At 36.7% G+C, this 25381-nt stretch overlaps 1 protein-coding gene and 1 pseudogene across 1 annotated transcript; one reads left to right on the top strand and one right to left on the bottom strand.

The window, feature by feature from the left end:
- Nucleotides 1-433: 433 nt before the first annotated feature.
- On the top strand, nucleotides 434-1981 carry LOC109213028 (annotated as a pseudogene).
- A 2343-nt stretch (nucleotides 1982-4324) lies between these two features.
- Nucleotides 4325-17692, bottom strand: LOC109213030. Its single transcript, XM_019376777.1, has 13 exons — nucleotides 17470-17692; nucleotides 17156-17314; nucleotides 16428-16679; nucleotides 16205-16324; nucleotides 15888-15968; nucleotides 14348-14443; nucleotides 13728-13823; nucleotides 8123-8176; nucleotides 7832-8035; nucleotides 6665-6790; nucleotides 6355-6420; nucleotides 5356-5655; nucleotides 4325-5170 (listed from the first exon to the last, which is right to left on the bottom strand). The coding sequence occupies exons 1-13, from the start codon at nucleotides 17530-17532 to the stop codon at nucleotides 4694-4696; spliced, it is 2094 nt and encodes a 697-aa protein (XP_019232322.1). The 5' UTR covers nucleotides 17533-17692; the 3' UTR covers nucleotides 4325-4693.
- Between the last annotated feature and the right edge of the window lie 7689 nt (nucleotides 17693-25381).

Genomic DNA, 25381 nt, shown 5'->3' with positions numbered 1-25381 from the left:
AGCCACGTCCTTGCCACCTCTTTTCTCAGCCATGCACAAACGCTGCTGATTTCGCTAAATGCTCCCTCTCCGTTCGCCTTTATAAGTTGCGCCTCGCACACGCATCTCTCTATTATTACCGCCGCCAGCAACACCTTTACAACGGCCAATTATGCAACAGGTATATATTATGGGGCACGTGAACCCATAGTTTCTCTGCAAAATTAGGTATTTTATGTACATATTTTTTAAAATTGATATAATATTAGTTGTTGGCATGGTGGCACCAATGCTCCAAGAAGATTGAATGGTGCACTTGGTTGAAGGTTGAGTTATTTAATAAGAGGAATAGGGATTAATCATCACTTAATACATTTTTTTTTTGTAGAGTTCTCGTGTACTAGAAATTCTATATCAAATAATATGTACCTCCTTATCAAAATAAATACTCACTTCACTTTATGTTGGCAATCCAATTTTACACAAAACTAGCGTATAGCTTATCATCTTCTTCAGATTTGGATGATCTTCGGGAGTCAATCAGCAAGCAGACGGACGTAATTCTTTGAAGCTGACTAAAGACGTTTTCTCCAAAAAGGTTAAAGGCGATAGAAACATGGCGTTCTCTCCTCTGACAATTCAAATAGTTCTTGGCCTCATTGCTGCCGGCTCCAGCGGACCTACTCAGGATCAGCTGCTCCGTTTCCTCAAGTCCAACTCCATTAATGAACTCAACTCTCTTTATGCTCATGTTCTCAGTTCTACCTTTGTTGATGGCAGTCCCAATGGAGGTCAGCTTTTGTGTGTTGCTAATGGTGTTTGGGTCGACAAATCACTCGCTTTTAAGCCTTCTCTTGAGGAAGTTGTGCGTGAAGTTTACAAAGCTACTTCAGAGTCGGTTGCTTTTCAGCACAAGGTATATATATAGGCCTTTAATAATTTGTTGAACTGAAAAATCCTATTTTAGGTGGGCATTTGGACATAAAAATAGTGAAATCCGAAAAAAAAAATGAATTTTTTTCAAGGGAAAATGGTATTTGAAAGTTAGAGTTGTTTTTAAATTTTTTTGAGCGATTTGAAATGAAAATTTTGAAAAATAACTTTTTGAAGTTTTTCCAATTTTCGGAAAAAAGTAAAAAAAAAATTTTGTGGCCAAACGGGCCCTAAATTCTTTTTTCATACCCCTAGCCGGTACTGTCATAAATTTGCTTACTGCAATCTCAATTTGTTGGCTGTCTTGAAAAATGGCTAAAGCGTATTATATGTACTCTTATCATTCTGTGTTTGACAAAATTAAGGCTGATGAAATGATGTCATCGAAGAGATTCTTCCCAAAGGTGGATCCAGGATTTGAGGCTTATGGATTCTTACCGTAACTTTAGATTAATATGCAATAATAAGTGGTTCACAATTAGATATCTATAAATATTTAGTGAATTTCTTAATATAAATACAGGGTCTATGCAAAAGTTACAGGGTTCCTGGGAACCCGTATTATGTACTCTAGGTCCGCCCCTGATTCTTCCTCATGGCTCAGCAAACAATATGACAAGGCTCATGTTGGGCAATGCACTATATTTTAAAGGAGAAGTTCAATGCTTCAAAAACGAAAGACCGTGAATTCCATCTCCTCAAAGGTGTTGAGGTTACCTTATAAACAAATTTCTTATCCCAAAATTCAGAATAATTTTTGACTTTCTAAAGGGACTTGGCCTCAGATTGCCTTTCTGTGATGGTTGATGATAAATCCTCGGAATTGTTTGTTTCAGAGGTTTTCCACAAGTCCTTTATTGAGGTAAACGAGGAAGGAACTCAAGCTGCAGCAGTTTCTTTTGGAGGGTATCAAATGGTGTGCTGCACAATTGAGCAGGAAATAGATTTTGTTGCTGACCATCCATTCTTGTTCCTTATAAGAGACGAATCTACTGGTGTGGTGTTATTCATAAGGACCTTGTTGAATCCATAAGCTAGTTTGCCAGTGGAAGGAACAGAGAACGAGTTTGGAAAGAATGAAGGGAATCGTAAATCTCTGAATTCACATTATTGCGGATATAGAAAGTTTTTAAACTAACCGAAAGTTTAGGTTAATGTAGAGTGATTTTTAATTATATTCCATACTTCATTTCTAGTTATGCATGTTTACATTATCAATCACTGGATGGTATGTTATTAGGGGTGTTTAACGGGTGGGCCAGGCCGGGCCGGGCCTCTATTTTTTGGACCCGTACGGGTTACGGTCCGGGCCGGTTCCGGGTTGGTTCTTAACGGGTTTAACGGGTTCAGGTTCATCCGGGTAAAAATTGAACCGTAAGGGTTACGGGTTGAGGGGGCCGGGCCGAGCCGAGTTTAGTGTATTTTTATTTTATTTTTTTTTTGGAATTTTTTATAAATATTGTAAGTTATATTAATACAAAGTACTAACATAAAGAATACAAGGAAGATGGGAAAAAATTACACTTATTGCAATTCGCAAGTGCTACTTTTATTTCATAATTCAAACTTACAAATTGAAAGGTTTACATTTTTAACAAGTAAATTCACCAAGGGTTTTAAATATATACCTCTAAAATGCAATATTTCACCTATATACATAGTGTAATTTTCGACGAACCACCCTCAGGACTATATAGCTTCGCCCATGCCCTTGTTTACATAGTTGACTGATCACATAATTGAATTGACAATATGAACAGATAAACAAAACACATAATACAAATAGGTTAAAAAAAATACCTTGGAAATCAACCAGGCTTTTTCCATGCGTTCAACAAAGTTAGATGAACTATCAACTGTTGATGCTCTTATCACAAAAATTCTGGGTATTTGCTTTAATCTAGGGTTTCCAGGGAAATTCAATTGTAATCTTCTTGGTGTTGCAAATCGATTAATAACATTTGATTTTGCAGTAATTATGGATCTACAAGAACATGTACAAGTACTGCTACTTGCCATTTTTTTCCTTCTTTTCCTGTTCAATTTCTTGCCCACAGAATTCGAAAAAAAAAAAAAAAAAAAAAAAAAAACCGGGCAGGTCCGGGCCGGTTAACCCGGTAAGAATTACTGTTCACTCTTCCGGGTTCAACCGGGCCGGTTACCCGTTTCAAAGAACTAAACCGGACCAACCCCCAACCCCCCTACCCAGCCCAGCCCAGCCCACTTTTACCTGCCCGGGCCGGTTCCGGGTTCTACCGGTCTGGGCTGGTCCGGAACCGGGTCAACCCGGCCCGTTTAACACCCTTATATGTTATTCCCAATTTTGTAAAGTGATTTTTCCAATAAGCTAGTGAAGCAATAATATAGTATCCCTCTGCTAACAGTCACTAATAGTAGATTATATACCAATAGCGGATTTTTCAACTCTACCCATGGCATCTACAACATCTTCATAAAACAAAGAGGTTGAACCTACTCCACAAATTTCCATAGTTATGTAAGCTAGGCCAACTACACAAAGCACAGAAGGATGTTTTGAGAAATTTAACCAGAAAATAATTGAACTATCTGTCCTTTCAAATTGGACAAACAAAATAAGGTAAGTAATTCACTAGACTTGCAATGAAGGCTCGTAAAGTAGACTATAAACCACTTCAAGGTCCCCTAACTTTTAGATTAGTTTTGTTTATTTATTCACTTAGAGCCCGTTTGGCTTAGCTGACTTAGAGTAGCTGATAAGCATAAGTGCTGAAAAGCATTTTTAAGTGCTGAAGCTGATTTAAAAAATAAGCAGTTACATGTTTGGATAAAAGTGCTGAAATTAATAATAAGCAGCTAAAAAATTGGGTGTACAAAGAGTTTTGTTTTAAAAAGAAGTATTTTAGGGATAGAATAGTAAATATTTTTGTCAAACCTAAATTGCTTATAAGCTGAAATTTGATAAGTTGGGGGAGACCAACTTATGGCTTTTGGCTTCACTTTTAATTTTACCAAACGCGTAGATAAGCCAAAAAGTGCTTATAAGCCAGTTTGACCAGCTTATAAGCTTAGCCAAACACCCTCTTATTTACTTACTTACAGATCATTTGTTTAGGTACCAGGGATTTATGATGAGACAGCAACAATTGACAATCCCAAGTTCCCTTTTCTTAGTAGCAGAAGGGGGCAGCTGGGCACCAAACTCAGTGAACTTCGACCTAAAACCCACACAGGAGTCTCTGTTCGTAGGTCAATACGTTAGGCAATGGAACTATATTGCTATCAATCAACTTACTGTAGCAAAATTACTACCATATACGTTTGGATGGTGGCAAGGCTTCCCTTAGCTTCTCCTGTTGCGTTTCCATCTCAGCTATAGCAAGTGCACAATATATCTTCTTCTTTTATTGTGGTAACCTGGGAAACATGTAGCTATAAAAACAGCCGATGAATACAAAACTGCACTAATTTGAGCAACATGCTATAGTACACCTTGAGAATCTTGTAGCATTTGGGGAGTAGTAAAACGACATCAAGTATGAAATGTTGACAGAAAAACTTACCTTAATCTAACCCCAAATACAGGCATAGTTTATATGCAACAAGTGTTGCAGTAATATACAACTCAATCTCTCTTAAAGTTTACAGTGTTCCCTATCTTTTTCTCTGCAAGCTGGTCCATTCGCACAAACCGAAGCCCTTCCTCATGCATATGGCTGAAATCCCACGGTAGTTCTTTTTCTGCACTGTCTGGGATCTTGTGGCTTACGCTACCCTACAAGCTATCAGTATGTCTCACTTGTCACCACTGACCAGAAGTTGCCCTAGGTTTTCCCTTTGTAGAATTTAGATACTGTGAGACAAAGAGCACTCCCATCACAATTATAAGGCAGCCTACAAGTGTGCTAAAGAAGAGTGCACCAGGTTGCCTAGTTTGAACAAAACCATAAACTCCACTTGAAGTAACAAGGATAAGATCAGTTAATCCATCATTTGAGAAGTCTTCAGACACCAAAGTATGAGTGGGAGGTGCAGGGAGGTCGATAGTAGTCAACAGACTCCCTCCAGGAGATAATACTACAGCTTCTTGGTCTCCTGCTGCAAGGATCAATTCTTGACTGTCGTGCACACGCAGTGGAAATGCCTTTAGCGTCGGCACCACTGTGCCAGCTTCCATCATTCCCGCAGGCGATGGAAGGTTTGACCATGTAGCACCAGTCAATATCTGCCAATTCCACAGAGCACCATGTCCATGCAAGCCCGGAGAATATGATGTTACCTGACAAGTAATCCGCTTTCAACTATTGAATAAAATGAATGTGCCCAACATCTCATGGAAGATAAGACATTAAGCAAGTCCATGGCATGAGAAATCATTTCTATCAGAATTCGAACTACTCAGTGTGAAGAAACTATTGGGCGTTACTGTTACAACTAAACACTTGTTCCAAGTTAAAAGGATACCTCGCCACGATTTGTCAAGAATATAACATCTCCATGGCTTCCCTTACGATGTCGATGACCATCATTTCTGGGGATGAGAATAGGCGTTGCTACCTCTAGAGAAGCTGCATCAAAAGTGTGACCAAATCCTCTGGAGAATTCACCATGCTGGAATAAGTTAAAAGGAGAATGACGACAAATAGAAGCATTGAAAAGCTGTTCCCGCACTGGAACACCAGAGGTAGCAACAGCCCAACAGGGACGCAGCACCTCCATTGATCCACTAACAACAGTCTGTTCAGCACCATTGGCCCCCACAACCTGCAAAAAAAAAAAAAAAAAAAAAAAAAAAAAAAAAAAGGGAAAGAAGCGAAAAGACAAAAAGGCGTGAAAATGCTGATTGATTTCTTACAAAATAGTACTGTTAAGCCACCAACATTTAACCTTAAATCATTCATCTAGAGTTAAAACACCTTTCATTGCTTTCTAATCCGCCAGTTCTGTGATCTTTGAAAATATGACAGGTTGATTTCTCTCCTAAAAAAGCTTTTAACCTTTTCAGAAAAGAAGGGGTTCTTACCTTCCACTTTCAGTTTTATCATCCAGTATCCTAGATACATGTCAGTCATAAGATAAATAAGCTCAAGAGAAACCGAGTGTCTCTAGAATTATCTCATCCTCTGCACATCTTTTATCCTCTTTTTTGAACAAACTTCTCCACTGTAAAGTTTAATGCTTTACAGTGGAAGTTCAGTTTTTAGGCCAGTTGTTTAGGGTCCCAAAGATCTTCTGCAGCTGGTCATTTAGTCAGATGCTAGTTCCATCTTTTTCCTCTTGATTGAGCAATCTATTTGCTGCTTTATTCTTTGTTTCATTATCCATATCTACTCCCATTTAAGCAGGACGCATATATCAAAACTAATTGAGCTTATCCCGTCCGCAATATTAGTACGCAATTTTTTTATAGAATTCACATTGGAAATGGAGAAAGACGAAAGAGAGCAAAAATTTATACTTTACCTGGACATGGTCCAAAACTCCATCACCATTGATATCTGCATGAAGCCCGCCTTCTAGGAGATGAAGCTGGTGAAATCATACTCTCACATCAAACCACAAACTAACAGATAGTGAGAATGAAAAGGGTCCAGAGTTCCCTCGAAAGGGTTTTCTGGCACAAAAAATAGTATGCTTAGCATTTGTCATACAGCTACTATTCGAGACCTCTGTTACTGGGGCAATGTCCTTATATTTTAACAAACACACAGCAATACTAGAATCATCAATCATAAGTATTTTAAACCAAATATGTGATAGCGACAGTACATACCTTGCACACAGTACGACCAGTTGCTATATGAACAGCTTCAATCCCTTCCTTCTCATGAGCCACAACAACGTTAGGGACCCACCAAAGCTTGGTATAATTGGTGATAGTAGGAACATAGGGCAACGGCTGCACCAAAAAAATGCTTAAAATGTAAGTGAGTGCTAAAATAGTTTGAGGACCGCAGTATAGTCAAAATATTCTCAATTATGGAGGAATAGGTCTTAACTATCCATGCATGATCTAACTTCAAACTAGCTGCCAGCAGAAAAATGTTGCTCTACTAGATGGTCCTATAGAAATGCAATTTCCATCACAAAACAGGGATTATGTTAGTGAATAGTGATATAGTATGAAAACCATGGAAAAGATGTTGCAGTCTAAACGAGATGAAAACCAGGATTTAATTGCTCATTTGTAGATGCAGTAAAGCTATGCCTTTACTTGCCTAAAACCTGCTTATTGATATCAATCTGTATGGCATCACATCACAGTCATTTTGTGCTAACTGAAGCATACTAGGAAAGTATGTTACATGTTAAGAGGGTAGAAAGACAGTTTTGTTTCAGAATTTCATTTCCAGATTTCAGCTCTCATTGATATCAATCTGTATGGCATCATATCACAGTCATTTTGTGCTAATTGAAGCACACTAGGAAAGTATGTTACATGTTAAGAAGGGTAGAAAGACAGCTTTTGTTTCGCTCCCTCCCTCCCCTATCGATCGATATGCCAAATTCACTCTACAAAATAGGTTGACACTTGAGTATGAGAGTTACCAAACAATTAAAACATAACGCCATTAAAGCATATTTGGTAAGAGAGTTTTTCTCTAACAACCAATTCACAAATTAGCTTTTCTACATAAATGTTAACAAAAATTTAGAACTTCAAGCAATTTGAGATCTGACGAGTACATCACTTGTAGAATCCTGGAATAAGTAGGGTAGAGTAACTATTTTCAAAGCCTGGCCTTTCTGCCCCAAGGCAAGCATTCCGATTGTGCCACTAAGATTATTAATTAAAGATCACAGCTAAGGATAGATCAGAAACACATCTTCTAAAGTAATGGCAAATAGTTATCAGAACATAATACAAGACAGTCTTGAGAAAAAAGGGCGAGGACGAAGAGAACTGAGGAACTGCTAAAAAACCACAGTAAACCATCACCTTTTTGGGTTTTGCTGATTTTGCATAATTTACTGCCTTTCCAATAACATTTGAGATTCTTTTAGTAGTGTCTTTCCCAGGTGGATGATTTTCCTCAGGCTTATGGTAAGGGTAGGTGACGGACTTCCCAGGTACTTTCTTTACCACCTTCCTTTTATGTCGCCTGAAGTGTGCCAGCTTTAACCTGGTGTCCTCCCGCCGATCCTGGTCCGAAGAATTCACATTAGTGTCATCACCAATAACATGCAATGCAATGACGATCAGTATAGAGCAGTAAGATGCCATACTCACCCAGTGATGTGGCATAACTCCAAGAATGGATTCTCTAAATTCCCGACATTCGAACTAAAATTGCAACCAGTTCAAGTTAGCTTTAGTGATGAATATATTTTAGAGTTGAATAACGCATTTCTCAACGAACAAGGCAGAAGTAGTGGGAAAAGATGGAACAACAAATTGAATATCAATCAATGGCCAATCTCAAACTGGTTGCCAGAGCTGCAAGAGGTTTTTATATCCATTAGCTCTATTCAGGTTGAATTCATTCAGTAACAAACAAGTCTTACACCATAAAATACTATAACAAACACCAGACCTAACGTAAGTTTAACAATAACAAATTAGCCTTAGACCCAACTAATTGGTAACACTTATATGGATCGTTTGAAACAATTATGTTGTGTTCATAGTTAAATCCGCAATATTCAAGATATTGGGGTTTTCTTAAATCCGCAATATTCTCTTTTATTACCTTCAAACATTATAAAGTATAGCTACAGACGGGTGCATTTGGAGGTCCACGCAGGCTCAGGTGACATTATCTCATTTTATCCTCTATATGTGTGAATCACCCTATTGCCTGAGTGTTTTAAGCGAAAAGAAAGAAGCAAATAGCAAGCTTTTTCTACGTAAAGCGCACATTTCATGGTGAATACAAATTACAAAAAATATATGACTTAGTACTTGTAACATCAAGCTGAAATGCAAATTACTTATTCAGCATTCTGTATATACTGTAACGACAATATCAATAAAACAACTCAAATAGTCAAATGAAACTCTACTGTTTCAACAAAGCCACTGAAAGATAATTTCAAATGCAAAAATAATTTTTTATTTTCAATGATCACCCATAGAACAAAGAATTTATTTGGAGTATATAATTTAAATTTAGTTGCTTTAGTAACTGAACAAAGAGAGTTGAAGAGAAGCAAAAAGATTCAAAAAAGAACAGTTTTAGTTTTTAGGAATCTATATATAATAAAGGGACGGGCAAAAGCACAATATTTAGACAAGTGGCATAACCACAAATAGCCAAGTGGCATTATTAAGACAAAATAAACTATCTTTCTAACTAAAAAAACCTTTTGAATTTAAAATTTTGAATTAATTGGTTACTCTATTTAAATTAATAAATATAGATATCTTATAATTAGCTATATAATAGCAAAACGAAAATATAAAAAAAATATTAATACAAAAAAACTACCCATTCAAATTGGGGAGCATTTTCAAGTTGAAATGTTAAAATTATTTATAAAAAAAACTAAAAATTCAAATTGAAGGGATAGTTTCTCTCTCTTTCTCTCTCTCACTCTCTCTCTCTCTATATATATATATAGAGAGAGAGATATGTAAAATAATTATATCTATCTATAATTAAAAGTAGAAGAAAAAGCAATCTCATTAAGGCAAGTGGCATAAATACAAAAAGCAAAGTGGCATTGTTAAGACAAAATAAACTACCTTTCTAACTAAAAACTATTTTGAATTTTGAAATAATTGGTTACTCTATTTGAATAAACAAATATAAATATCTTATAATTATCTATAACGAAAATATGAAGGAAAAAAAATTACCCATTCAAATTATGGAGTACTTTCAAGTTGAAGTTTTAAAATTACCAAACAACTCGTAGTGATAATGCCCTAGAGTATTTGTCTTCCCCATTTCAGCAGTTCATGAACTCTCATGGGATTATTCATCAAACATCTTGTCCGTCCACATCTCAACAAAATGGGGTAGCTGAATGAAAGAATAGACACCTTATTGAAACCGTTCGTACCCTACTCATACAGTCTCATGTTCCGTTGCGTTTTTGGGGGATGCAGTTCTTACATCTTGCTATCTTATTTAATCGTATGCCATCTTCAGCTATCCAGAATCAAGTTCCATTCTCTGTCCTTGTTTCCTCACTTACCTTTGTTCTCTCTTCCGCCCCGTGTCTTTGAGAGCACGTGTTTTGTTCATAACCTTACTCCATGAAAAGATAAGTTAGCTCCTCGTGCTCTAAAGTGCGTATTCTGGGTTACTCGAGAACGCAAAAAGGGTATCGATGCTATTCTCCTGACCTTTTGCAGTACTTTATGTCCGCTAATGTTACCTTCTTTGAAACCCTATCATACTTCACAGGTCCAAGTAATAACTTAGATATTTCCAGTTCCATCTTTCAGAAATTCAGTCACTATCTCCCATTCATCTTCCTCTACAACTTCAGCTCCACCACCTACAGCTCCAGTTGCAGCTCTATCACCTCTAGCTCCAGTTCCACCACCTAGTCCAATTCAACCTTCTGCAGCTCCACCACTCCCGACTTATCATCATCGTCTGCGCCCAGCATCAGGCCCACCTGATTCACGTCCTGCACCTGACCCTGCTAATACTGCGAACTTGTCTCCTCTTAGTCAACCGATTGCACTACAGAAAGGTATATGGTCCACACTTAATCCAATCCCCACTATATCGGTTTAAGTTACCATCATCTGTCATCACCTCATTGTGCATTTGTATCATCTTTGTCCTATGTTTCCATCCATAAGTCTACAAGTGAAGCACTGTCTCATCTAGGATGGCGACAAGCTATGATTGACGAGATGTCTACTGTACATACAAGTGGTACCTAGGAGCTTGTTCCACTTCCTTCGGGTAAATCGACTGTTGGTTGTCGTTGGGTATATGCAGTCAAAGTTGGTCTAAATGGTCAGGCTGATCGACTTAAGGCTCGTCTTGTTGCCAAAGGGTATACTCAGATATGTGGGCTTGATTATAGTGATATTTTCTCGCTCGTGGCTTAAATAGCACCAGTCCGCCTTTTCCTATCAATGGCTGATGTTAGGGGTGGGAATAAAATATGAAAAACTGAATTCCGAACCGAATCGAATTTATTCGGTATTTCAGTTTCGGTATCGATATGTTCGGTATTTCGGTACTACTTCCGTATCGATTTTTCGGTTATTCGGTATTTCGGTTCGGTCCTCGGTATTGAGGTTTTGATATTTCGGTATACCGAAATACTGAAATACCGAATTATTTAAGAAAACAATCCCTTACTACCAAGCCCAAGTTATCAATTCCCAGCCCAAAATTTCAACGTTGTTAACCTTAACTATCAGCCCAACAAGACTAAGCCCAATGCCCCAACCCAGGTTTGAGTTAATGTTAAGTACGCTGGTTCACTTCCAATCTTTATCATGTAAAATTTGTGCCTTACTTTAGGTGACGTACTTCATGTTGTAAGAGCTAATTTCGCCACTGTTTGGGGCTTCACTTTGGATATTATTTGTGAATTCTTGCTCATCCCTAGTGCTGAACATGATGATGGACGACTTGTGCTTCTTACTATGCCAGCTTTTTCTTCCATGTTACTATAAATCACTTTCTTGGTTCCTTCTTGTTAATTCATTGGATTTCTTTTGAAGTTGAGAAAAAAAAAAAGAAAGAACAATGACGTGGTTGGGTGAATTTGTTTGGAATTGGATGAACTACTCAAAGGGTTTTTATATATGGACAGATAAGGGAGCAAAAGGGGTTTCTCTTCTTTTTTTTTTTTAAATCAAGGACTAGAGAGAAAATTTCAAAAGGAAATGAAGTTGTTGATGGAAGCAAGGATTGGATGAATCCTATTCTGACATATATTAGAGAGAGAGTCAATGGAATACAGAATTGGTCCCATCAATCCTACATTATATAAATATCAAAGAGAGATCCTTAGAGTTACAAAAATTCAGAGTCGAAGATCAGTAAAAACAAGGTAAAAAATACAAAGATTGGGTATAATACCGAAACCGTACCGATCCAAACAAGAAAATACCGAACCGTACCGAACTATATTGGTACGGTATTTGGCATCCATAATTGATATACCGAATACCGAACTACCGAACCGTACTTAATAAATACTACACCAAAGTACCAAACGCCGACCCCTAGCTGATGTTCGCCATTGGCCTCTCTATCAGCTAGACATTAAGAATGTTTTCTTCATTGTGACATTGAGGATGAGGTTTATATGGAGCAACCACCTAGTTTTGTTGCTTAGAGGGAGTCTAGTGGCCTTGTATGTCGGTTGCGTTGGTCCCTCTATGGTCTAAAGCAGTCTCCTCGAGCCTGGTTTGGTAAGTTCAGTACAGTTATTCAGGAGTTTGGCATGACTCGTAGTGAAGCTGATCACTCTGTGTTTTATCGACATTCTGCTATTTATCTGGTGGTTTATGTTGATGATATTGTTATCACTGGCAATGATCAGGATGGTATTACTAAGTTGAAGCAACATCTCTTTCAACACTTTCAGACTAAGGATCTGGGCAGATTAAAGTATTTTCTGGTATTGAGGTCGCTCAGTCTAGCTCAGATATTGTGATCTCACAACGAACGTATGTCTTAGACATTCTTGAGGAGACAGGAATGACAGGCTGTAGACCTCAGCCAAGGCAGGGGGAGCTGCTTAGCGATCTGGCAAGATATAGGCGGTTGGTTGGTAAATTAAATTACCTCACAATGACTAGACTTGACATTTCCTTTCCTGTGAGATTTGTAATGCAGTTGTCCGCATTCTTCGGTATATTAAATCAGCTCTAGGCAAAGGACTATTGTTTGAGGATCGAGGCCATAAGCAGATCATTGGATACTCAGATGTTGATTGGGCAAGATCACCTTCTGATAGACGTTCTACGTCTGGATATTGTGTTTTAGTAGGAGGTAACTTGGTGTCTTGGAAGAGCAAGAAACAAAATGTAGTTGCTCGGTCTAGTGCAGAAGCAAAATATCGAGAAATGGCTATGGCAACATATGAGCTAGTTTAGATCAAACTGTTGCTCAAGGAGTTAAAATTTGGTGAGATCTGCCAAATGGAACTTGTGTGTGATACTCAAGTTGCCCTTCAAATTGCATCGAATCAAGTGTTCCAATGAGAGAACTAAACATGTTGAGATTGACTGTCACTTCGTCAGAGAAAAGACACCCTCAGGAGATATAACTACAAAGTTTGTGAAGTCGAATGATTAGCTTGCAGATATTTTCACCAAGTCTCTCACTGGTCCTCATATTAGTTATATATGTAACAAGCTCGGTACATATGATTTGTATGCACCAACTTGAGGGAGAGTGTTAGAATAGCTATGTGAATATATATGTAATTAGTCCCAGTCCCTAATGTAGTAGGAGTAGGTTATATATTATGTATACTTATAAATAGGGTTCATTGTATTACACTTATATCAATAATAAATTTTTCTCCCGTGCTTTCTCATGGTAATAAGCAAGAGTATGAACTTTTAAACATTGGACTGCAACACCAACTATGACAGGAAGAAAGCGAACAGAAACTAACATGGAAAAATTACTTATAATAAGAGAAAGGCTTCTCGTTCTTCTACAAAGTGACATCCCAATATTCGTCAACTATATATACATATACATACATATATATACACACACTATTTTAACTTATATAAACAAAAAAGAAAGTGTTACTGTATCCCCTAGTTTTAATAATATTATGAGATTGCCTAAATAAAAAAGTTTCAAGTAGATTTTTTTCAAAGACAAGGAACAGAGCAAAAAAATGTCAACTGATGACACCTCAAATGCATTCAATGAGCTAGTATGTTTCTATACCTCCCCAGGATGACGACTGTTCAAAGCATGTGCATCAAGCTTGTAGTTATGTTGTGGAATTACAAGAGATTCATCAGAAGATGGCTTCTGAATATTCTGCAATATCAGGACAAAAAAGAAAGAAATATCTTAGAAAAGATTGAAGATCATTAATAGAAAAAATTTCAAAAAGATGTCTTCTCGAGTTTACCCAAGCCCAAACTGACCATGTTCACATCACAAACTCTATGCTAGAAACAACACCAGCAACTCGTAAAAGCATATGTGAGTATGTGAGATTAATGCAAAGAATTGGATGTAAAAGATATTAAATCTAGCTAGCTCTCACAGGATGTTCAATTCCAAATTGAAATTTTATTAACTTCACGACACCTTTTTTCAACAAATATCAGACCAGCAATGATGCAATGCAAACTGTAATGTTCGTCTACGGTACAGATACCTCTAGGATACACACTTGATGAAATATTTGACCTGAAAGGTAGTCCAGAACAAACTTGCACCAAGAAATCTCGAAAGGAAAATGAGCGACAATACTAACACCATCCTCATTCTTTGGGGAAAAACATAACTTGAAGCAGAAAAGGCTCCTTTTGGGGGAGGGAGAGTTAGTGGGTAACCTCAGTCTTCCTGCTCCAGCGAAGTTGGCCGGTGCGACCAGCAAGTGCATAAAGTGCAAAATGGCGTAAATCAACAGCTCCTGAATTCTCAGAAACCTGCATTAAACAAATATGTCAAGTTAGACACCAAATAAAAAAGATATCCAGGAATAACGTATTACCATAAGCATATTTTGAAAAAAAAAAACAAATTCGCAAAAAGAGGATAACTACAAAACTCAATTTAAACAGCCTCTACACAAAGTAACAGTTTCCTCATTTTCAGCATCAACCCCCGCAGTCCCCAGCACCAAAAGAAAGCAAAACTAGACAAACATAAAAGGGAATAATAGGCATATTGATTGGGATTTCTCCACCCCCCCTGAACTACATATATACAAACAACCCCATGCGGATCATAAGCATTATCATCTAGAAAGGTTGCATGTTTATAAGTACTTCAAGGACCTCAATAACACAAAATTACAAAATCAGCAAGAAGTGAGAAAGGACAATGATAAACGCTCAGCCCTTTGTGCACATGTAAGAGCTATAACTATTTCAACCAGAACAGAGTCATGTGGACTATGTAAGCATCTAGACTTTGTCTCTGTTATATTTAATATGACAAACAGGGATGCAGAAAGAATACTTTTCTTATTTGATCAGAGCCGAAATATGAAAGAGGGAATATAAAAAGGGCGACATGTTCCCAAATTTATTGGCAACCAGAACTGATATAAGTCATTTTCAAGTCAGACTCCTTGAGTGAAAGCCACGATACTAAGTCTTTTCTTTAATTCCTCTTCTTGACCGTATAAGCAAGTGAGAACCACGAGTTAATTGATGTTTTTTTAAAAGGTAACAATGACTTAACTGATAAAACTCCATTTCCTAACCCTCTAACATTGAGACCAGATGCTATAAAGGCAAGTGAAACTGAAAGAGGACAAATAAGGTTTCAAGATATCACATTGATAACAGAAAGCATACTACAGCCCACTAATTCCCAGATAACTGAGAATTATTTAAAACAATAGAGATGATGCAACGTGTCATGACTACATTGCTTTCCATTTAAAAAACTAGGGAGGAGAACTGTAAAAATGCCTAACTAGCTACTGAATTACAATTCGAGCTTTGATACAGGAAAATTATGCAACAAAAGAAATATTTACTAGACCATCATGTGACCAACCTAACAATAGTCGATAATCTTTTTCGGCACCTAAAATGCTAGAAATATTCTTAGCTAATTCAATAAGTAAATGGTTGTTCTTAGTTACATATATGGGAATTTAGTTGTCTTCTTTAGAAAATCATGTCAGCATAACCCAAACCTCAAGAATTACATTGTGTGTTAGCTGAACACAACACATGAGAAAGAAAGAGAAGATGAAACGGAACAAAGCCAAGGTGTAACTATGATACGTGATATTACGTTTCAGCGATAATTGGGGAACAAAAAAGAGCACAGCTAGTAATAAATAGAGCACAGGGAAAATAATAGTGATCTTAAGAGCAAGAAGAAATGTGTACTTCAAACAGCATGAATATTTACCTCCTTCTCAGCAGCACTTCTTCTGTGCTGCTCTGCACTTTTCTCAGCCATTTCAATCTCTTCAAATGGATCAATATGCATCTGAAAAGGAAGAAAATAAGTAACATAAGAAAAATTTCGCTTCGTAACTTTTACTTACTCGAAGAAAACTACCAAAAAAGGGGTAAAAGACTAGCTAACAAATTCTACAAGTGTCAAGAAGTCCCACAAAGCTGTAATTTTTTCTGGGCCTTTTTACTTTGTAAATACTAAGTTAAGTCGTAATGAAATAAAATTCTAATAGGGTTGGTCACTTCTAGAAAGGAGTAATTACATACATGAGGCTGCATTTCCATCCTTCCACCAATAATAACCAAGCCTGAATCTCCATGTTTTACAGTGTAATTACTTATGGTAATTGCTATCTCCCTGTGATGAGCATTATGTGGAAAATCCTCCTGTACGAATTTACCAGGAAGAACAAATAGAACATAAGTTTATCAGAAAGTATATCAGAAGTTTCTGTAATTCAAAATGTGAGAATCTCCATGCATAAAGCACCTGCAAGTTGACCTCCCATAGCTTTTTGAGATTGTGATCGAAACACATCACAGACCAACCTGAGGTAACCACAACTAGGACCTGTTTACGAGGCTCCCTGTGATTATAGTTCCTATCTATCACACCAGTGGCCATTGCCACTGCTCGTCTGCCTGAGACAATACGAATTTTGTCAGGCAAGAGGGACACCTCCGCCAGCAAACGTGCTTCACTGAAACCTTCATCAGCACGCCTAGAATGTGGTTCCAAAACCTAAAAAAAAAAAACAAAAAAGGCATACAAGAATCTTTCCAGCAAACAAAGTAGATTGAGCTTCATCGGAAAACTGATTAAGAAATTTACTAAATCTTGCTCAGAAATTGCCAAGCCTAGTGTACTGTCCAGCCACATAGAATAAACCAAAGATCGAATGGAAGGGCAGATTGAGACTACTTCAATAGTGCAGTTGCACGCATAGCTTTTTCCAGAGGGTAGGGAGCCTCAGCTTATGCATTGGTTTATCGAAATAACCTCTACTCTCCCAGTTCCTTATATTCAAAAAGGTGAGCAGCCTTAAACAAAAATGCCCTCTGAGGACTCTCTATACTTGTATAATCCGTAAAGTATTTGGCGTACGCTTTATATCTTATAGTCAAACCTAATAGTCTATATATGCACACTTCGAACTCACTGACTATAAATCCTATATCTAGCCTCTGATCCTATGGGATTGTAATTCAGAAAATTACCTGAATTTTGGCATCGTGAGTGGCGACAAGGACCTCTTTCTTGCCATCACCGTTGAGATCGGCAATAATTGGGGGAGGAAGACGCTCAGCCTCGTATTTGATGGGATACTCTTCCGATAGATGAAACCATGCCTCCTTGAACGATAAATCACCTTCGTGCTGGTAATTATATACATACACAATAAATACAAGTTTAAAGTAGGAATTTTTAGGAAATGTGATATTTAAGAAGGTAGGGTTCTTGAGGCGGTGCTATTTTTTGGCAGTATGAGAATGGCGTTGAATAGAGAAATGAGGATGAGAAAAAAAAATACCTGAAGAGAAAAGAAAATAGCGAAAGCAGATAGCATCAGAATAGCTAAATCGCGCTTCCTCATCTTCGTTCTTCCTCTTCTTCGGCTTCTTCTTCTTCTTGTTGATCAAGAACTCGCTGAGTCGAAGCAGAGTTGTAACGTTTGAGTACGGGTTGATCTTCCTGCCGACCCGCCTACTGGTCGGACCCAATAAAATTGGGTTGAAAAGATGCGGGCTGATTTACGCAAATGTACTTCTTAGACCATTGTTTAAATTTTATCCTTATTTTAAAAAGTTGCAACATGGAGGTGTAAATTCGTAAATTGCATAGAAATAAAAAGAAATTATTATGAACAATAAAAGAAGAAGAGAAAAGTAAGGAGAGAGAATTCTTATTGATTTTGGGATGATTTACAATGGAATAGGATCCCTTTATTTATAGGGAAAGAGTGACTTAGTCACCAAGTAAAATTCTTAAAATTTATAATACTCCCCCTTGAATGTTTATTCAACGGATAATGTGCCTCGTTAAAACCTTAACTAAAATAAAACCCAATGGAAAAAAAAATTAGAGAAGGAAAAAGAGTACACATGTTTAGAAATACGCCTTTTGGTTGCCTCGTTAAAAACCTTGTAAGGAAAATCCAGTGGGACAAAACCTTGTAAGGAAAAAAAATTATAACGTATATTAACTCCCTCTAATAAGAACATCAGCTCACATCCTTGAGCCTTCGCATCCCAATCTTGTACACTAGATTCTTGAAGGTTGACATCGGTAGAGATTTGGTGAACAAATCAGCCATATTATCACTTTAATGAATGTGTTGCACATTGAAATCACCATTCTTGTATATATGTAATCTCTTCATATAATGTCGTAGAATAACCTTTTCAATATCTCCGTAGAGGTAAAATTTCCGCTATCACATTATCATGCTTATAGTTATAGCAAGATACATATGTGCACAAATTACACTTATCATATGGTACTTCGGGACCGAGAATTGTATATGCTTCAAGCGATTTAAATCCTTCAAGGATTGTCATATAAGTATAGTCATATAAGCCATTAAAATAGACTTTAGATGCATATCAACTTTTCATGTCATGCTAGACATATAAGATAAATAAAAGTGATTGCACACACCACTGACTTTATACTTTCAAGTGTTTGAACTGAAGGTCCAAAACTATATGTTTCATATGAAACCAAATTCTACTTGAATTGTTTATCTAGACTTATGATCCTCATATATATATTTAGCGATATTATCAATGTCGTCGACAAATATTTTATATCGGTTACAACCTCCTTATTTTCATTTAGACATAACATAGAGATCTCTTCATTCATATATTTAGGTACCTGGATCTCTCCTGAGATTTTATGAAGTATTATGTCATGTGATCTTCTAGAACACTTGCCTCCTTTATTATGATCATTTTGATCATCTTCTTTATCAAGAAGTTTATTTGAAACCGATTTGTCTATACGCTTTAAGCGTACCATAGACTTTGTCCTTCTAGGACTTAATATGATCATTTGCAATGAGAATATAGTTACTTTCTTCGAGTCAGCAAATGCGTCTAGCATGCTTTGGAATATATTGCAAATGAATTATCTTTTATGAACTTCAAGTTCATATTATCTTATTCGAGGATCTAGATGTACAAATGATAATTCATTCCACATAACTTTTTCTCAACTGTTTATCATGTCTCCTCCTCATGTTAGAAAAACTAACTTGTTTTCCTCAACTTTGAGAACCCATCTTTGTGCGGTATGGGATTAATCAAAATTTATACCACACATCAATAATAATAAGATGAAATTATTTGGTTCATGACCTTGAACCACTTGTGAAGGGAGAAAATAATATACTTTCGTATATAACGTATATCAAACTGATATAGATAACTTTGTTCTCATAAGTAATTGTTTAACTATTAAGTAGATGCACTCGATAAATCATCTTGCTAAACCATTTGTGATGTAAACCAACTTATCAAGATAAACTATCTTGAATAGAAAATCTGGAAATTATGCTCTAAATTAAATTATTGAGCAAGTTACCTCGCAAACACTAGGTTGCAAGTTAATAATAACCGCACATATAACCATCCATATATGCATCTTATGTGGCATACATAGCAGGTAAATGGGCACATATTCACCTTTGATATTTCCAGTATTTATGGGATTCAATCCTAATTTTAGTTGGTCTATTAATTAATAAGAACAAGCAGCATAAGAGAATTCGTAAAGAATTTTCTAGTTCTTTAATATTTACCCATGTGAATTCTCTTTTATTTTTGCACATCATACTTAAATTGATATGGCTAAACCAATTATGCCAACTGAATAAATTATCAATATTGATAAAACTTTAGATTTACACCATGACGTGTGCAATTATCAATAAACTCCAAGTTTATTATGATATGGGTTTTTATATCAATAAACTTCTAATTTATTGTGGTATTTTTTTATTTGTGTAGTACACTTTGGAGAATAAAGCGGGTAATTTTTCACATACATATTGTTCCGCTACAAGTTGTAGCAATAAAAGATATTAAATCTTTCCTTTATTTATAGTCTCAATATATTTAACCGCTTTCGCTATGCTTTGGAAACTGAATAAGTTTCTTTGAGACTTACTACAACACAATACCTTATTGGTAATGAATTGTGTTTCTCCAAAATATTATAATTGGCTCTTGCAGAGTTTTCAATTAATTTTGTACTATCACATATTTAAAATCAACATCCATATGGTGAATATCTCTTTTAAAAAGAAAGTTATACCATTATGGTTATGGTTAAAATTATATGCAAGATATGTTTCTTGCATTACCGTTGTTTTTTTTAATAATCACAATGCCAAAATATTTTGGCGTACAATAAGTACGTGACCAATGACCATTTATGCCATAATAATGACATTATTTTCTTATTTCCTCTCAAACCTCATTGTAGAGGTGAGTGTTGTATATTCACTACCACTAGCATGTTCATATTCTTCCAAGAATGAATATATATTCATAAATCACATGTCATCACATTCACATCATGAATGGACCATAATCATCTATATGTTCTTTAAAAAATCTCATGTCAAATCGATGACAAACATACTTTCACAGAGTGAAGGATTATTTTGAGAATCCTTATTATTCTCATTACCACAATGATGACAATTATAATTTCGTCTATTGCCACGTCCCATCCATTGATATCTTCATAGTAATAATTTTGTCTTGTTTCAGATTTATTACATATTGCTACCACATTCTCTTAAGGGGATGAGAATGAAACAAATTCAATGGGACGTGTTTCCACTTATTCTGCTCACGATCATACATGAATTTGATCATAGCAAGATAGAGAAATTTTACCGCTTCGAGTGGTATAATTTCTTACTAACTCCATTAGAGTTATAATAAAAATTTATTGTCTTTGCTTGTATTTGAAATCAAATTATAGAATAAAAGAGAAAAATACTGTAAAATACATACCGTAAATCCAGAATTTAATCATGAAGGAAGTTCATGGAACAATTGACAATCATTATGCTCAATCACAAAGCTTCTACTCAATTGGTTAGAGTCTCGTGCTAATAACGTGTTATGAACAATAAAAGAAGAAGAATATTGTAGAGAAAAGTAGGGAGAGAGAATTCTTATTATTTTGGAGTGAATTACAATGGAATAGAACCCCCCTATTTATAGGGAAAGAGTGACTTAGCCACCAAGTAAAATACCTAAAATCTCTCTAAAATATAGTCATTCACCATAAATAAAGTTTCATTTATAACAGAAATATATTTTTAACTGTATAATAAGTGAAGGCTTGGGTACGATGAAGGGTATAATAGTAAATATGAATTGTTTTATGGGCAGAGTTGGTATTCTCTATATTAGTCATTCAGAAAAAGTTCCTTTGTTCTAACACTTATTCCATTTGTGTCACTTCCCCCCTTCCCCGGTTTTTCTGAAACAAAAATGGACAACCAACAAAAATTTCACCTTACAATCTCTTTTCTGTTTTTGGCTCGTTCTTGTGTTCCTTTTTTATTTGCTTTTAGGGGCTTTTTTTTGGAAAAAAATAATTTTATCCCTCAGCCAAAATTATTTATTTTCGATAACCGCAAAAGTGTATCAAATTTTTAGTTTTTTTTTTATATAACCTACATATATGTGCATATATAATTTTTAAAAGAGAAGTTCGTACCAACAAAAATTGTTATAACCATCAGACACATTTTCAATATGCAATTATTCTTTAAAAAACCAAAATAATTTTTACCAATCTGTCCAAACTGTTGTGAGTAATTTCTTCCTGTACCGCACTAAGAGATGTTTTTCCTTATTTTAATGAAATAGTATCTATAAACGTGCGTTGCACGTTAATAATGGCACATGACAGTTTAAATATTTATTTATATGAAGGAACAATAAATGAGAAAAAATTTATATTTAATAATACAATAATTATCTAAATATCGAATAATATTATTAAATTAGCATAATACGTGAATTCAGAACGAAAGGACTTATTAGAACTTATATAAATGATTAATTTATTCATGTTAAGTAGATAATTATGTAGTGTAATTTAAAGGTATGTCACGACCCAATTCCATTATAGGTCGTGATGGCGCCCAACACCGTTATTAGGCAAACCAACACTGATCAAACTAGTGATTTCCCGTTTAAATAAATTAGTAAGTGGTAACATTATTTAGAAATTTGCAAGTGTAACATAAATAAATGGGAGCAATGAGTACAAATCAAAATTTTGTAAGCAACCCAAAATCATAAGTCTATTAGTGTGTATGCCAAGACCTGGTGTCACAAGTATGTGGGCAATCTAGTGGAATATACAAAAAAATGCTAGCCTACTGTCTGAAAAGAAATAGACATAAAATAAAGCATAAGAGAGACTCCAGCTGCTGCAGAACGGCTCAAAAGGGGCAGCTCACCGGGAAGTCTCGAGCTGGGGAATCAAATCTACGCGTCGGACTGGTGGCCAGATGCACCTGCCTCAAATCTTGTACAATCAAGTGCAGAAGTGTAGCGTTAGTACATAAAAATATGTACCCAGTAAGTATCTAGTCTAACCTCGAAGAAGTAGTGACAAGGGGTCGACTCCGACACTTACTAGGGCCAACAATATAATAATATGTGATTTTAACTAAGCATGATATATAGAGCTAACAATAAACTCAGAACAACAAATAACTGAACAGTTCTATCATAATATTTAAGAACACAAAACACTTCCTTCATTTAAAGCAAATGATCTCTAAAACAGTAAATTTATACCAATTACAAAAAGGGGCTTACAGTTCTATTATCGCACACAAATTCCACCGAGGACGTTCGGCACGATCCAGCAAAAAATGTAAACTGTGCACTGTCGAGGGTCGAACGGCGTAAACCATAGATGCATCTATTAACTTGCCGAGGTGAACGGCACGCTCCCATGAGAGTAGTGGAAATAGTCACCCCGCTCGCGGAATATACTTGCGACGCGGTTAAATATAAATATAACATAACTTTTCTCAATTATTTTCCAAATAAGAATTTACTTGAAACATTTGAAATCTTAAAATCCTCAACTTAGTTCCGTTCAGTGCAAATCAACAAATATGATTAGATAACGGTGTCCAAAAAGCATGGTGTAAGCCTAAAACTACACGGACATAACAGGAGTAGTAGCTACGTACGGACTCTCGTCACTTCATGCGTACGTAGCCTCCACAAATAATCACATATTGATTAAATTTACCTATGGGAAAATTTCCTCTTACAAGGTTAGAAAAGAGACTTACATCGTCTCAAAGCCTATTTCCAAATTCAAGGATGCGCTCAAACCCTCAAATCGGAGCCGAATCAATCCAAAACTATTCAAATAGTGTAAAAACTAATCAATATATGTCCAAAAGTTCATATTCCCACTATTAAAGTGATTACCCAACCCAAATCGCAAGATTCCTAAAATTTACCCACGGGCGCACATGCCCGAATCCCAGAAATCTTTGAAGAAAGTTGTTACCCATAACCTTAGGAACATAAATATATGATTTTTACAAAGTTCCATAATCAATTTCATGGTCAAATCTCATTATTATCAAAAACCTATGTTTTCATCTAAACCCTTTATTTTTACTAGCTTTTATGTAATGACCCGACTAGTCGTTTTGAGTTCTAGCGCTCCGTTCAGCAGCCTGAGGCCGTGAGCAGCTTCATTTTAGGTATTGTGACTTGTGCGCATGGTCGGAATTGAATTTCGGGAAGTCCAGAGTTGATTTGGAAAGAGAATTCTCATTTCGGAAGCTTAAAGTTGAAAATGAACTAGGATTGGAATTTTGATTAAACGACCTCGGAATCGGGATCTGAAGGTTCCAGCAAGTTCTTATGATGATTTCGGACTTGGGCGTATGCCCGGATCGGGTTTTGGATAACCCGAGAGCATTTTGGCGCCTATTGTGGAAGTTAGCATTTTTGAAGAAATTCCATAAGTTTGGCTTGAAGTGCATTTTAGTGTTACCAATGTCCGTTTGGGATTCCGAGTCTGTGAATAGCTTCGTATGGTGATTCTGAAGTTGGGAGCGCGATCGGAAGTGAATTCGGAGGTCTGTAGGTCATTTTGGAGCCATTTGGCTAAAGATAGAAATTTGAAGGTTTATGAGAAGTTTGACCGGAAGTGGACTTTTTGATATCGGGGTCGAAATCTGATTCCGGAAGTTGCAGTAGTTCCATAATATCGAATATGACTTGTGCGCAAAATTTGAGGTCAATCGGATGTGATTTGACAGGTTTAAACATCGGAAATAGGAGTTTGAAATTTTTAAGTTCATTAAGTTTGGATTGGAGGTCGATTCATAATTTTAGCGTTGTTTGATGCGATTTGAGGCCTCGAGCAAGTCCGTAATGTGTTTTAGGATTAGTTGGTATGTTGGGTTGGGGTCCCGGGGGTCTCGGGTGGATTTCGGGTGATTAACGGATCGAATTTGGAATTTTTGGACAGCTGAAGGATCTAGTTGCTGGTATTTTCGCTTCTGCGGTGGGTTAGCCGCAGAAGCGGCCTGCAGAAACGGATTGGGAGCCGCAGAAGCGGATTATTGGTCAAGGCTCGAGGACCGCAGATGCGGTCAAGATTCCGCAGAAGCGGGACCGCATCTGCAGAAGGATAGTCGCAGAAGCGGAAGAGGGACAGCTGGAGAGGACCGCAGATGCGGTCAGCGTTCCGCAAAAGCGGGACCGCATCTGCGGATGGTGTGCCGCAGAAGCGAAAATGGGAGGCCTGATGGGTAACGGTAGAAGCGGTAATTGGACCGCACCAGCGGAACCGCAGAAGCGGCCGTTGGACCGCAGGTGCGAAAAATGCTGGGGGCAGAATGGTTGTTTAAAATCGGGATTTTGCCATTTCTTCTCATATTTTCTTGGCTTGGGCGATTTTTGGAGAGCTTCAAGAAGGGATTTCATCATCTATGTTAAGGTAAGTTACTCCTACTCATTTCCAAGTTAAATACAAGATTATATCATGGAATTAGACATGAAAATTGTGGGAAAATTGGGATTTTTGGAAGAAAACCTAGAAACTTGATAAATTGGATTTTACCACGAATTTGAGCATGGAATTAGGAGTAAATTATATATTTGAGCTTGTGAAGCTATGGGTAGAGTATATCTTTGAGAAATTCCGGATTCCGGGAACGTGGGCCCGAGGGCGTTTTGGTCAACTTTTCGATCGGAGTTAGGAATTGCTATAAATTAGATTGTAATAAATATTTGAGCATATATTAATGGATTTGCGTAACCGTTGGCTAGTTTCGGAGCATGGTGCATCAATTAGGATCTTCGGAAGGGCGTGGAATGCCGGTTATGGATCTTCGGAACGAGGTGAGTCTCCTTTCTAACCTTGTA

The sequence above is a fragment of the Nicotiana attenuata genome, unplaced genomic scaffold, assembly GCF_001879085.1.
Source record: "Nicotiana attenuata strain UT unplaced genomic scaffold, NIATTr2, whole genome shotgun sequence".
NCBI lineage: Eukaryota > Viridiplantae > Streptophyta > Magnoliopsida > Solanales > Solanaceae > Nicotiana > Nicotiana attenuata.
Note: the sequence above shows the minus strand (reverse complement) of the source record. Positions and strands in the feature narration are given on the sequence as shown.